Genomic DNA, 15,557 nt, shown 5'->3' with positions numbered 1-15,557 from the left:
ACTGTTGCAAATGAAGTTGCATAAGTTGTAAATGAAATTTCTGATTTGCAACTGTTGCAAATGCTGTTGCAAACGAAGTTGCAAGTCGTTGCAACTGTGTCAAATGTTGTTGCAAATGAGGTTGCAGAAGTTGCAAGTCGTATTTTTGTAAATAATTTATTAAAAATAGTATTTTCAAAAATAATGAAAGTTATTTTTGTAAAAAATTTTAAGAGGTTAGGCGGTTATGAAAAAAGCCCTCATAACTTTAACAAAAATAAAAAAGATTTTCTGTCCAAAAAAAAAAGATATCGACAAGTTCTCTGATTCATGGTCTATAAACCCTAATGTAGATTCTTCGTCTACTTATGTATTCAATTCAATTACGAAAAGGTAACATATTCTGTTGTAATTCTTCGTCTTGATCATCTACATTGCATGTTTTATTTTTCTTCAACTCTTTCCTTTCAACTTACAAATGCTTCAAGCGCACAGCCCGTGTTTAAACTAGCAGAACTGAGCTTTTCTAGTGTATTTCGTTTGAGCATCTCCAATAGTCTCCCGGTAAATATTAAGCTCCTAGCAACTAGCAAGTTAGTATATTATTAGGACTCAATGTCTTTAGGGTGCCGGTCCGTGGCACTCGACTACCGGGGACGTTTAACCGGCGTCACTTTTCTGGGCCGTTCGATGAATATGCCCAGATTATAACATAGGTTTTTTATATGACCAGCGCTTAAAAAATGCTAGACAAGCCTCGTCTAGGGCTTTTTAACCGTTTCCGACGGTTAAAAAGCGCGAGATGTATTAAACTTTTGTTATAATCCTGGTCGCTGGATATTCATCCAACGACTCAGATGATATACCCCTTAAACCGGCCCTGGCAGTCGACTGCGAGAGACCGGCACCCATGTCTTTATACTCACTCCTACTATTATTTGAACTTCACTACGAGAAAAATTCAAATTTAAATGGGTGAGAAAAATTCAAACGGAAATGGGGTGAGAGTGAATATTATATTATAAAAGCCAAGAGTCATGTAGCGGCTCTTGAAAGAGAGGAGATAGAAGAGGCTCGTAGTGTTTTTGGGAGCCACCAAAGTCTATTAAGGCTCTATTTTTTTTCATGCTCCTTGTTTCTGGTCTTAAGAGCTTATTTAAGAGGTTATTGGAGATGCTCTTAATGAAAATGAAGGTAAATTCATCTGGTTATGACATATGCATTGGTTTATTATTTTGTTAGGCATTATTTGTTAATGTGGTTACTCTTGCTTGGATCGTCTTTTGCTCGGTTTTAGGGTTAAGAAGAACTCCACCACTTCCTTTTCATCTTTTTCCATCGTCTCCACTTCTGCCACTTCCTCAAATGATGGGGATAGAGCTTCAAATGATAGGCACTATGGGGAATTTCACTCCGAAATCTCCACCATTTAGAGCATCTAAGTGGGAAGAGTGATGAAGTTCTTCGTTATTTGGTCACAGAGAGACCTAGAAATATTTTGTTTCCCATTCCATGTAAAATGTTCAATTTGATTTGTTCCTATATGCCTACTAGAGTCTTGTAATGAACACATAAGACTATTCTAGCATTATATTCTTGCAATTTATGTAAATATTTGCAAGGTACGTAGTGATTGGCATTCATTTTTATTTCCAGTAGTAATTTTTAAAATGACTTTGTAAAATTTGGTTCATTGACTTGGCTATGCCCCCATCTTCTTTTTAACTATATCAGTTGCCAGTTGGTGTAAAGTTGTGTAGTCCATAGCACTAGAAAATGTTAAGTCTTTGACCTGGAGGGTTGACATAAGGAGATCATGCTCCCATATTAAACACATGTTCTTGTGTACATTTCATGCTCCTTTACAAAATGCTCTTGTAGATATATATATTTGTAAGTTATCTACTTGATCATCACTAATACTTCTTGTTACTTTTGGCAGAGAGATCATCACCAAGATACATTAGCCTCAATGAACTTGAAGGTAAGGTGCTACTTATCAATATTTCCAATCTAAAACGCTAATAGGACTATTATTTATTGCTTTATTATTTAATTGTAGGTATTATTCACAAAGTATTAAATAATTATAAACCCCGAAATGAATTAGCTTTCGAACGAAACCGAAGCTGAACCAAAATAATTCGGTTCAGGTTATTAAAAAACCGAATTAATTTTTATTAGAAAAAATATAGTATTTTAGAAAACCAAAATAATTCGGTTTTGGTTCGTTTGTACTCAAGCCTATGCATAATTAATATAATCAACCTCACATTGTTTCAAAGTAGGTGATATTCCTACCTACAATGAAATATTTTAGGGTACTTTTTGTTAGAATATAATACGATCTTAGTAAGCCCTTCTCCTAACACCTTGAGATTTTGGGAGAGTTGGTCATTTAAGATGGTATCAGAGTCTAGGCTCGCGGGAGACTCGGATTCGACTCTCTACGATCCCCAATATTCTCATAGTTTATTATGGACATGAAGGCAAAGTAATGCACCAATGGTGGGCGCCCATGTTCCATTCTTGACCCAAAAATGGGCTTTCAAGTGAGGAAAAATGTTATAATATAATACGATCCTAGGAAGCTCTCCTCCTAATACCTTAAGGTTTTGGGAGAGTTGATCATTTAACACTCTTATCTCTACAATGAATCAGTGTGGGTGTCATTATTTTGTTCATTTCCGTCAAATTGTTGGCTAGTGGTTGGCTAAAGATAAGAATCATACTTTCCTTTTATTTATTGTAAAAATTTAAATACATGGAAAAAAAAGCACACATATTCATCCAATCATATCCTTATTTTAGTAAATGATATTCCTAAGATTTAATTTAAAAAAATTAATTTCAATTATTAATCAAAAATAAGTAAAATTGAAATTATTAATATTAAATATTTAAATAAGGCTAATATAGTAATTTCACTTGCCAACAATGTTTCATTGTGGGTATGACAAATCTTATCTTTTGATTTATCAACAGTCTAGATCTGTTGGTTGGATTGCCCATTTCTTGACTTGTTACCAAGCTTCGTGTATTTCTATCGTTCCCCTTTTCTCGAGTCCATTTTCAATCGTGAAAGCTCCGAATTCTATATTTCCTTGGCTAATCTCGGTAACACACTAAAACTTTAACATCTTCTTTTTAATTAGTTTATAGTGAATGTGATGTCTCTTATAAATTCATATAGTATAGAACGTCTTTGATGTGCTTATATGTGGTCTCACCGTCTCTGTTTTGCCATATATGTATATAATGGGGATCGTATCTTTTTATTTGTTTATAAAAATCCTCAATTTTTGTTGCAACGTATGTTTCCTTTTTCACTTAATTATAATTAATCCACTCATTTATTTCCTCTTATTGTTTGTTATGTTGTAAACTGTAGAATCTTAATCGTAGAGCTGTCTTTGAATATGTTCACTATACTTCATTAGTTTTTTTTTTTATGGTTATTTGTGGATTTTGAATACACTGATGTGCCTCAATATGGTGTTTAAGGGAGCATGCTATACCTTAATACATGATCCATATCTTGTGCTTTTGATTCTAATCATGTGATGATTTTATGATTGATATTCGATGAAGTGCCATAATATTTGTATTAGTTTCTGAATGCAAGTGCTCTTCATCTGTTAATGTGGTGATGTGAGGTCTTATGAATCATTTTTACTTCCAGCTTGAACTGCATAGGAAATGGCAACAATGGAACAGCTGCCGTACGAGCTACTATATTATATTATACTTTTGTTGGTGCAGTCACCAGGCGGAGCGGTTGCATTTGCAAGGATCATATCTGTGTAAGACAATTACGTTCTAAGCCTTCCAAGTCTAAAGTATTTGTATATTATGTGAATGCATTTGCAAGGATCATATCCTTGTAAGACAATTACGTTCTAAGCCTTCCAAGTCTAAAATATTTGTATATTATGTGAATCTGTTATAAAGTTCCACTTACCATTGCCGTTATTCACTTAACATGCCATTTTTTAATGTTTTTTCCTACATTTCTGATTGGTTGCCTAATTTCATAACAATGACGAATTAGAATAAGTTAGTACTTTTATGAAATTCTGGTACACAAAGTTCGGTATTATAATCCTTAATAATTACTTATTCATTACTAGATTAGTTCTGTGTTGGTCAAATAGAGTTCTTTAAGAATTTTTTGCTTATTACTTAGTGCTAGTTGTGTTTGTTCGATTTTTCTGTGGGTCACGGAGGCATTGAGCAAATTTTTTTGAAAAGCTTGTGACAAAGAATTAAAGGGTTTACTCTATTCGTAAATTTTATAAGTATAAAAGAATTTATACATATTTGGGGTTGGACCACCCTTTACTGCTGAGCAAATAGGGTGGGCTCTCTTCCCAGTCGATATCCTCTGGTTGGCTACCACATTTTTTGAGATGTATCATTTTTGTAAGGGTGATGGCCTGATAGGTCAATTACAATTCAGACAATGCTCACGTAGGTAGCATAGATGAGCAAGCCACACATGTGGCTTCTTCTGCCTTCTTGGTAAAAAAATGTTGGTTGGGCTTACATTTCTTTAATCTCGTTTTGAGCAATATGCACGAGACACAATTGTAGCATATTGAGCCTGCTCCACCTTCTTAGTTGTACTTTGAATACAATTCTGTGATGTTTTGCTCACCGTCGTTCTAGTGAATATGTTATTAATCAAATGCAGGCATTTCTGAGAAGTTGCAAATTTTTTAGATTGATTTAGCCTTCGTGTACATATTTACATACACAAGGTCCCTAAATTATCTTTGTACATTTTTTGTTGCAGTTGCAGGCAGTTTCTTTTGTTTGCAGAAGACGAGCACATCCTTAAGCTCGTCAACTTTGACCTTGAGATGGAATTTAAGAACTTTTATCGATATCAGAACCTTAACAGTCTACTAATTAAATGTTCGGGAGCTGGAAATGAAGCTGCTCGCTTTTTGCTCGGAAAGGTAATTTAATTGTTTAATCTTGTTTTTGTTCTCTGAGTGAAGTTTATTCATCAACAGTAATCCTGCCTTCTAAACCACATTGTATTTGATCTTTCTTCACACTTAAACTTAAAAACGAAGATGTATACTAGCCTACTAAGGAGCCTGATTCGTGTTACTTCTACACAGGTAATACTGGTGAGCTCTTCGCAGCTGAGAGTTAGTGAATGGCTAAAAGTCGAATGGGATGGCCATCCTTGTGATGATTTAAAACTTAGTGACATTAAATCTATTCTTGCCACAGATGTTCCCGGTTCTGACCATAAAGCTTGTTCTTTCTTGACCTACTTTTTGCCGGAAAATTTATCTGCTGGTAGATTTCCGCAGACAAGATTGGTTCATTACCAGCTCGTGAAATTGTTTTTGTCCAAGGGAAGCCATCATGACTTCATTAAGATGGATATATTCCTAAAAAGTTATATTAGGTACTTTACCAAATGTGGAGAATCTAGCCTCGTATTCGGCTTCATCAAATATCTTGTCTCACGTGCTCATCATATCAAAGCAGTGGAAAAACTGGTCAAGAATAAAGAATTGTTTATGGACACCTACAGGGAGCTCAGAGATACTTGGGAAGATCCATCAAGATATTCTTCAGTGCGAAGATACCTTAGGATGACTTCTGTAGCTCTTTTCTTTTTAGACGAACTTGATAGAAGATGTAGAACTGTTGGCGTGGATTGGCGACAGGCAATATATGACGACGATTTTGTAGAGGAATTTTGGAGGAATGGTACGAACAACCTGTTGGATAAAGAATATCTTGTTTTCAACCTAGTCCGAGCAGGGACAATTCATTGTTTTGAACATGATTTGTATAAGTTTAAACATGTTATACAAGATTTGTAAACTTTTGGGGAATCAGGACTGGTGTTCTTTTCTCAATGTATTGAAACTTGAGACATATGTGCTCCCCGGATGTTAAAAGGATTGGTGTTAGGGCTGATCATTCTTTTGTTATCTTTTCTTGATTCCGTCTTGCCAAATAACACTGTTTTCTTATTCACTCTGCTAATTATCTTGCTTGAGGGATAATGTACGTTTTGTCACTACATTATCCCTGATTCTCGTGGTTCTCACGATTATGCATTAATGCGCAAACATCAATTAATAGTTTTCTTTTTCTTTTTTGCATATCAAATGCCTAATCTGATCAGAGTTAGTGTTGATTCTTTGAATATTATTGCTTATTCTCTATTTTTGCATTTTCTTGAATGATCTGTCCTTTTTCTTTTTTTTTGAATAAATGACTGATCTGTTCTTATTATTGCATTGAACTCTTACTCAGTCAATTTGGTACTTGCAGTTTTCATGGGCTCCTCTTCTTAGAGTTGTTTTGAGGCTTGACAATAAAGGCATAGAGAAAGCTAACAAGTGAGAATAAATGTCTACTTGAACTTCATTAATTTCTGTTTAGTCTGTTAATGTTTTCTGCAATATATATAGAGTTAGTTATATGTTCTGCACTGAAATATTTTGGACACCAGTCTTACTCAGAAAATCAAGCAGCACATCGATCAGGGAGAGTATGAAGCTGCAACTAATTCATGGATTGAACTTGAGGAGGTTACAGTAATTCTGTGGTACTTTATTTTCCTCTGCATTGCGTATTCTTATGCTTCTGTAGTGGTCTAATATATTACTTCTATAAACTTCACCGCTTTATGCTGGATATTTAGGATTTATACAATTTCCCCTTGGATTCTGCACTTGATCCTCTCTCCACAAGAGCTGTTGAACTATCTCAAAAAGTCAAGTCGAAAAGAAACTCAACATATTTGGCTTCTTTGAGGTCTGTGCCAGGCGGTGAAGCTGATCTAAACACTTTAATGAATGGCGTTCTTAGAGAAAACATAAGATAATCCGAGAAGATGTGCAGTGAGTTCTTTTTCTCCCCTTTATATGGAACTAGCGAATCACTTTTTTTTTTTGCTGCAAGTAAGCAAAGGGGTTTCCCCTCCTTTTTCGCAGATGGGGAGGGCAAGCAGGATCTGTTTTCATTGCTCTTGCATAAGAATTTTATGAAGCCAAGGATCAATGAGGTATGCCAATATCTTCAAAGATTCTATAGTTTTATCAGGATTCAGTTAGAACTCGGAAAATAGTACTAAACGTGCACATATGTTCTTGAACTGAATTTTCATATTTTCTGACATTTTAAGTTTGCCAATCCTACATCAAGGCAATTACCTATTCAACCATCACTCAGTTTATTCGTTTAAGTTGCATACAGGTCGATGAGCTTTTAGCAAAAGGAGTCAATGTGACAAATTAGAGCGGACAAGTAAGGATTTTTCTCCAAGAATTCCCAGTCCCCGCCTCAAATTAGCTTAAAATTTGTCCGTAATTGTGGCACCATGCCCTTACTTTTGTCCGCGGCTTATGATATGGTTTGGTTGGATGTTGTAGCTTGATCTCATCTGTTCAACCAAAGGAACTGAAGCATGGGTAGCTAAAGTAAGGGACACTAGTTTTTGATAGACAGTACCTACATGTGCAAGTCATCTCTCTTAGCATGCACTCATTTAGTCATTTGCATGCACCAAATGATTTGTTCCTTCACTACTCTGGACTCTCAGGCGGGAAGGCCTACAGACTTTTTTAAGCATGAACAGAAGTCCATTGTACTGTGGGGATGAGAAAGGTACAAAGGGGTTCATCAAGTCCTTGAGGAATTTACACTTCTACTGAATCCTTAATGCTGGCCACTATGTAAGTCAAACACCAATTCACAGACACAGAATCATGTTCTGGTATACAGAATTTTGAATTTTTTTAATCATACTAAAAATTAATTTTAACAAAATTATCATGATCAACAAGGTGAACCAACACCAAAATTATTTTTTACTACTAAGCTAAAAGTAATTAAATTCAAATGTGATAATCATATTAAGTAAGCGGATATTATGTTTAACAAGAATCAGTGACTGGACAATAAATAGCAATGTGTGATAAGAGCACGAATGTTTATTATAAGAGCACGAATGTTTATTATGATAATTATTATACGTTTTTAGTAGTGTGTGTCCACTGCATTTTATAAGTTTAACTTATTTTGATTGGTTGTCACTTCTTAATAATGGTGGATCCCTACATGTACAAAAACTAAATTAATCAAAATAAGCTAAATGTATAGAATTTAAGGGTTGTTTGGGAGTGCTGTTAAAAGTTGTTGTGCTGTCAGAATAAGTGTAGTTGTAGAAATGAGATCGCGGTTTGACAATTTTTTTTTTTGATATTTGCATATTTTGAGTTATAATATAAAAAATAATATTTTTGATGAGTTTTGACAGTGAAATCTATGATAGCTTTCGGCTTTGAGTTATAAAAAGTTGTTTAGCAAAACTATTTTTACGTTTGTCAAACAATTTTTCAACTACTTCCAGGGCAAAAAGCTGTTGTTAGTGCATGTAACAACAATGCCAAACAATATATTAGTGTTTAATATATGCCCCAAACAAATCGATAATTATATTAATTGATAGATAATATTTGTTTGTGGAGGTTGACAGGCACCATTGGATCAGCCATGTGCTTGGCTCAACATGTTGGATAATATTATGCACCATTAATGATAAACAATAATAGTGGCAATTGTGAATTTCGAAAATAATTGGGTGGAGTCTGAGAGCATCTTTTTATTTAAAGTTTTATGTAAAAATAAGAATTGGTGTGTGTTAAATATGTTTTACCAATATAAGAACAGATATATTTTGGGAAAAAAAATAATACTATTGAATTCTTTTTTCCTACCATTCCCGTCTTTCTAGCAAATTTCGACAATGAAGTTTATATTAACATTTTTTAAACACATAGTTAAAGATGAAAAAATGAATTTAAATAATCATGATTTGAATGGGTATTATTCAAAAGATGAATTAGTGTCTATCTTATTTCTTGAACAAGGGTTCCGTCAAAATTCAATTATGATAAAATTTCAAATAAAATTATATTAGTTACAACATATTTGTGTATGAAAATATGCATATATATATAGGCAGGTGCTCAAATGGAAACCACATACCTATGTGAGATATGAGAACTAATCTTAGCCATATATTCAATCTAATCTAACGGCCCCGCCAGGGGCAGCACACGGAAATACAATATACCCTCACACACACAACCCCAGCTAATCCTTGCTCTTTTTAATTTGATTTTTCCCGTCAATCGATAAACTTTTTTCAAAATCCAACTTCACTGAATTTTTATTCATCTCTCAACGATCAATTTTAATGATTCATTTTGCTTATCATTATTTTGTTCATTTCCGTCAAATTGTTGACTAGTGGTTGGCTAAACATAAGAATAATACTTTCCTTTTATTTATTTTAAAAATTAAAATACATGGGAAAAAAAAAGCACACATATTCATCCAATCGTATTTCGTATCCTTATTTTAGTAAATGATATTCCTAAGATTTAATTTCAAAAAATTAATTTGAATTATTAATTAAAAATAATTAAAATTGAAATTATTAATATTAAATATTTAAATAAGGCTAATATAATAATTTCACTTGCCAGCAATGTTTCGTTGTGGGTAATGACAAATCTTATCCGTTGATTTATCAACAGTCTAGATTTGTTGGTTGAATTGCCCTTTTCTTTACTTGTTACCAAGCTTCGTATATTTCAATCGTTCCCCTTTTCTCGAGTCCATTTCAATTGTGACAGCTCCGACCTCTCTATTTCCTTGGCTAATCTCGGTAACACACTAAAACTTTAATATCTTCTTTTTAATTAGTTTATATTGAATGTGATGTCTCTTATAAATTCATATAGCATAGATAGTCTTTGATGTGCTTATATGTGGTCTCACCATCTCTGTTTTGCCAAATATGTATATGATGGCGATCGTATCTTTTTATTTGTATATAAAAATCCTCAATTGTTGTTGCAACGTATGTTTCCTTTTTCACTTTAATTATAATTAATCCACTCATTTATTTCCTCTTGTTGTTTGTTATGTCTTAAATTGTATAATCTTAATCGGAGAGTTGTCTTTGATTATGTTCACTTTACTTGATTGGTTCATTAGTTTTTTCTTATGGTTATTTTTGGATCTTGAATACACTGATATGCCTCAATATGGTGTTCAAGGGAGCATGCTATACACTTGTCAAAAAAATATGTATGCACAATATATTGTTAAAGGTTGTGATTTTAACATGTGCTTTACGTTTGTGGTTGGATTGGAAGACAATGTCAATGATAGCTGAATTGTGACCGGGGCTTTATGTACTCCTGATCTAAATTTCCCACATTCACAAAAGAAATAAATATTCTTACGATTTAAGTTGCCCACAGATGAAAGGATAGGATATATGGTTCACCTTTAAGATTTCTTTCAGACTATTGGTAGCAATGCTCGTTGAAATCCAAAAGAATGTTTTGATTATCTTCATTTATCATGTATATGAATATCAAACAAACATTTGTAGCGTGGAATGCTAGGTTAACTATTTTAGCAAACATTTCATCTCAATCAGTAGTTATATTAAAAATGAAGAAAGATATGGGTGATGACACATTTCAAGTTTCAAATATTTGTGGACAAATAACGAGACAACTAAGTGATTTAATTACTATTATAATTTGTTACAGAGCATTGCAAGAATGAATTTCTTAAATCTTAACTTGTGTGGGATGTGAGAAGTTAATATTCTCTGGTGACACCTTTCTTACTCATATGTGACCTGTACAAGTTTTCCAAATTAATAATAGACAAAAAGATAACTAAAATCTAATTATTATAAAAACAATCCTTTCATAGTTTACTTCAATTCTTTTCACTAGTTGGTTGTTGAACTTTCAAGCTTCTAAGAATTAGTAAACATTGCCTCTTACTCTCCAAGGTCCCATTGTAGTCTTGCTTGTTTGTAAAGTATGACAAAACCTTATCTCTTTTTTCGACCAATTTTTGAAACACAAAATCTAGTTGGCTATAACATTTTGTCAATGCCGACCCAAAAAATAACATTTTCTCAATTTTATAACTTCTTGATACTAAAACATTCCAAACCACGTTTACTATCATGAAGAATTTTGAACAGTATGCCTCCAAACATTATGTCAAGGTGTCTTCGAAGCATATTGTGTAATATTGGCATAAACCTTCATGTAATTGTAACATCTTTTATTCTTTTTTTGGCCATGACATTAATTTTAAATCTTGAAATATGTTTCTATCAAAATTTCCGCGAACCTTTTGTCAAGTTCTCTATAGGTTTTGTCAGAGCAAACATTCTGTCTTATTCTTCTTCGCGCCATGTTTATTGTTACATAAAACATTTGATCTTGGAAAACCTTATGTGGTGCTTCTTGTAAACTTTTTCACTGAATATGTCATTTAATAGGAACCTCACACTGTCCATTAAACATTTTGTTATCGACTTTGTTGAATAAATGATAATGCACTTATATAAGTTGCATCTTATTTTAAGTCTAGACAATAGTTTTATGGGAAACTTATTGTTATTTTTACTAGAGTTTGTAAAGTTGCCCTTGATCAAAAGTTACTATTACAAAATACATATTAATTGGCATAGATAATATTTTTTACCCGGCCTTCCTCTGACCAAGTAAATTAACTAACGTTACACGTCAAGTATCATTTCATCTTAGCAATTTGAGGAATAGCCATAATTTCTAACAGTAGTGAAAGAACAAAAGGATATGCTTTCTTATTTCCTGGCTTCCTCTTATTAACAATTTACTTTTTTAAAAAAAGTTTTAGAGATTTCCTCCAATAGGTGTAATCTTTTTGTTATATTAATTTTTTTTTCTTAATATCAAGATTGAGAAACCTCCCCCACCAAAAAAAAAACTATCTATATATTGGCAATATGTTAACAATTTTACATTGTTCAAGTAGTTGTTATCATTTGTCGTATTTTGTGATTGATGAATCTTGTATTACCTTGAAGATTGTAATAATTGGGTTATTGTCGAGTATACAATGTGATTCAGTTATTAATTATTTGATTCATTATTCTGATATCACAATTTATTTGGATTTGACAGATGTTGTTTTATATTGATTTTGTGTTGATGAAGAGATGGATAAGTTTTGTCGAACTTTTAAATGTTGTATGTAAGCATTGGAATCTCCACCATATTTAAATGTTATCTAGTACTTGCAAAATTAAGTAGCCTTTTCAAATAAAATTTTCCATATTCAATGTCCTTGTCTATATCATTTTTTAGAAGAAGAGTATAATCAGGTCTTAATGCCTTAATGCCTCTTTCATGGTGTTGGTAAATCTGCATTGATGCAAATTTTTGACTAATGGAAATTTGCTAAAAGAATGTTCTAGTTCTATGTTGATCTAAATATATGACTTCAAAGAATCATGATTTCACATAGACCGGTTGTGTTAATTTGATATAATATAGAGTGTTTGGGCTATCATGTAAAGAACTTTTAAGTGGCAATAAGTATTTGTCTTGGTACTCTTTCATCACTTAGTAGGTTACTAAATTTCCATTTATCATGTATAGTAAAAATAGATATGCTTTTTTTTTCTGCTATGTGATTGTTGTAATGCTTGGCTTTTAAGAAAGAGGCCAGTAAAAATGATGCAGTTATGAAACCTATTCTTTTTGATATGTCTAAAATATTTAGCGGCATTTCTTTTATTAGAAAATGTAGACCTTAATACATGATCCATATCCTGCGCTTTTGATTTTAATCATGTGATGATTTTATGAATGATATTCGATGAAGTGCCATAATATTTGTATTAGTTTCTGAATGCAAGTGCTCTTTATCTGTTAATGTGATGATGTGTAGTCTTATGAATCATTTTTACTTCCAGCTTGAACTGCATAGGAAATGGCAACAATGGAACAGCTACCCTATGAGCTACTGTATCATATTATACTTTTGTTGGTGCAGTCACCAGGCGGAGCAGTTGCATTTGCAAGGATAATATCTGTGTAAGGCATTACGTTCTAAGCCTTCCAAGTCTAAAGTATTTGTATATTATGTAAATCTGTTATAAAGCTCCATTTACCACTGTCTTTATTCATTTATCATGCCATTTTTTTGTTATGCTTTTTCCTACCTTTCTGATTGGTTGCCTAATTTCATAACAATACCAAATTGGAGTAAGTTAGTAGTTTTATGGAACGGTATTATAATCCTTGATAATTACTTATTCATTACAAGATGTTAACAATACTGCAGAAGCGTCTAGTGGTGCCACATCAGCTACATCACAGCTGGCAGAATCACATACTGCAAGTGGGAGTTAGTTAAGAAATAGTAACAACCTGTATATATATATAGGAGACGCATCTGATATATTCAGTTAGATAGCTTATTTCTTAAGTAATGTTCCTTTATACTTCTTCTCTGTAAAGTGTAAACACACTTTGAGAGCTTTAATGGAGGTTACATAAGTTTCGCATACATGTTCTCTACATTCTAACACTAGATTAGTTCTGTGTTGGTCAAATAGAGTTCTTCAAAAAAAAAATTGTGTATTACTTAGAGCTAGTTGTGTTTGTTCGATTTTTCTGGGGCTCACAGAGGCATTGAGCAAATTTTTGTGAAAAGCTTTTAACAAAGAATTAAAGGGTTTACTCTATTCATTAATGTTATATGTATGAAAGAATTTATACATATTTGGGGTTGGACCACCCTTTACTGTTGAGCAAGTAGACTCCTTAGGCTTTCACTGATCACCCTTTTTGTTATCTGAGTGGGTTCTCTTCCCAGTCGGTATCCTCTGGTGGTCTACCACATTTTTTGAGATGTATCATGTTTGTAAGGGTGATGGCCTGATAGGTCAATTACAATTCAGACAATGCTCACTTAGGTAGCATAGCTGAGAAAGCCACGCATGTAGCTTCTCCTGCCCTCTTGGTAAAAAAGTGTTGGTTGGGTTTGCATTTCTTTAATCTTGTTTTGAGCATGCACGAGGCACAATTGTAGCATATTGAGCCTGCTCCACCTTCTTAGTTGTACCTTAAATACAATTTTGTAATGTTTTGTTTAGCCATTCTAGTGAATATGTTATTAATCAAATGCAGGCATTTCTGAGAAGTTGCAAATTTTATAGATATAATGAGCCATTGTGTACATATACATACACAAGGTCCCTAAATTATCTTTGTCCATTTTTTGTTGCAGTTGCAAAATGTTTCTTTTGTTTGCAGAAGACAAGCACATCCTTAAGCTTGTCAACTTCGACCTTAGGATGAAATTTAAGAACTTTTATCGGTATCAGCACCTTAACAGTCTGCTAATAAAATGTTCTGGAGCTGGAAATGAAGCTGCTCGCTTTTTGCTCGGAAAGGTAACTTGATTGTTTAATCTTGTTTTTGTCCTCTGAGTGGAGTTAATTTATCAACAATAATCCTGCTTTCTAAACCACATTGTATTTGATCTTTCTTCACACTGACACTTAAAAACAAAGATGTATACTAGCCTACTAAGGAGCCTGATTCGTGTTACTTCTACACAGGTAATACTGGTCAGCTCTTCGCAGCTGAGTGTTAGTAAATGGCTAAAAGTCGAACGGGATACCCATCCTTGTGATGATGTAAAACTCTGCGACATAAAATTTATTCTTGCCACAGATGTTCCCGGTTCTGACCGTAAAGTTGGTTCTTTCTTGACCTACTTTTTGCCGGAAAATTTATCTGCTGGTAGATTTTCACAGACAAGATTGGTTCATTACCAGCTTGTGAAATTGTTTTTGTCTAAGGGAAGCCATCATGACTTCATTAAAATGGATATATTCCTAAGAAGTTATATAAGGTACTTTACCAAAGTTGGAGAATATAGCTGCGTATTCGGCTACATCAAAGTACTTGTCTCACAAGCTCATCATGTCAGAGCAGTCGAAAAACTGGTCAAGAAGAAAGAATTATTTATGGACACCTACAGGGAGCTGAGAGCTGTTCATCTTCACCCATCAGGATATTCTTCAGCGCGAAGATACCTTATGATGAATTCTGTAACTCTTTTCTATTGTTCCCAACTCGTTGATAGATGTAGAACTCTTGACTTGAATTGGCGAGAGGCAATAAATGACGAAGATTTTGCAGAGGAATTTTGGAGGAACGGTGCGAGCCACCTGTTGGATAAAGAATACCTTGTTTTCAACCAAGTCCGAGCAGCGGCAGTTAACTGTTTTGAACGTGATTTGTATAAGTTTAAACATTTTATTCAAGATTTGTAAACTTTTGCAGAGTCAGGACTGGTGTTCTTTTCTAATGTATTGAAACTTGAGACATATACATTTGCAAACTCTTAGTGTGACTTTTGCGCTCCCCGGATGTTAAAAGGATTGTTGTTGGGGTTTGATCATTTTTTTCTTTGTTCTCTTTTCTTGATTCCATCTTGCCAAATAAGACTGATTTCTTAGGGTTATTTGTTAAATTTGGACCATTTTTTCTGGATGATTGAAATCTGAATGAATAGAATAATCTGGAGGATGAATAAAAATTGTTTGTTATTTTTATATAAATGACAAAATTCATGAATGTGATATTTTTTTTATCAGATACTTGCTTGAGCAATGTGGCTGAGCTTGGGAGGTACAAACAACAGAATGTTAGTAT

At 33.4% G+C, this 15,557-nt stretch overlaps 1 protein-coding gene and 1 long non-coding RNA gene across 4 annotated transcripts; both read left to right on the top strand.

Moving 5' to 3' along the window:
* On the top strand, nt 1–3,757 carry LOC108208687 (uncharacterized). The gene is made up of 3 exons (XR_010288880.1): nt 1–372; nt 1,922–1,963; nt 3,662–3,757. It is a non-coding gene; the product is annotated as an uncharacterized LOC108208687 (long non-coding RNA).
* A 1,352-nt stretch (nt 3,758–5,109) lies between these two features.
* Nucleotides 5,110–15,303, top strand: LOC108208684 (uncharacterized). Of its 3 annotated transcripts, none has more exons than XM_064087383.1 (11): nt 5,110–5,712; nt 6,286–6,353; nt 6,467–6,562; nt 6,659–6,857; nt 6,951–7,021; nt 7,213–7,263; nt 7,389–7,436; nt 7,559–7,691; nt 12,803–12,923; nt 14,122–14,287; nt 14,456–15,303. In XM_064087383.1, the coding sequence occupies exons 9-11, from the start codon at nt 12,820–12,822 to the stop codon at nt 15,173–15,175; spliced, it is 990 nt and encodes a 329-aa protein (XP_063943453.1). In that variant the 5' UTR covers nt 5,110–5,712; nt 6,286–6,353; nt 6,467–6,562; nt 6,659–6,857; nt 6,951–7,021; nt 7,213–7,263; nt 7,389–7,436; nt 7,559–7,691; nt 12,803–12,819; the 3' UTR covers nt 15,176–15,303. The 3 variants fall into 3 exon arrangements, with proteins under 3 accessions (XP_063943453.1, XP_063943454.1, XP_063943452.1); XM_064087384.1 differs by having other exon boundaries at nt 7,559–9,691; XM_064087382.1 differs by having other exon boundaries at nt 7,559–12,078.
* The last annotated feature ends 254 nt before the right edge of the window (nt 15,304–15,557 follow it).

This window comes from Daucus carota, chromosome 2, assembly GCF_001625215.2.
Source record: "Daucus carota subsp. sativus chromosome 2, DH1 v3.0, whole genome shotgun sequence".
NCBI classification, from domain to species: domain Eukaryota; kingdom Viridiplantae; phylum Streptophyta; class Magnoliopsida; order Apiales; family Apiaceae; genus Daucus; species Daucus carota.
The sequence above is the reverse complement of the archived record's forward strand: the minus strand, read 5'-3'. Positions and strand labels throughout refer to the sequence as shown.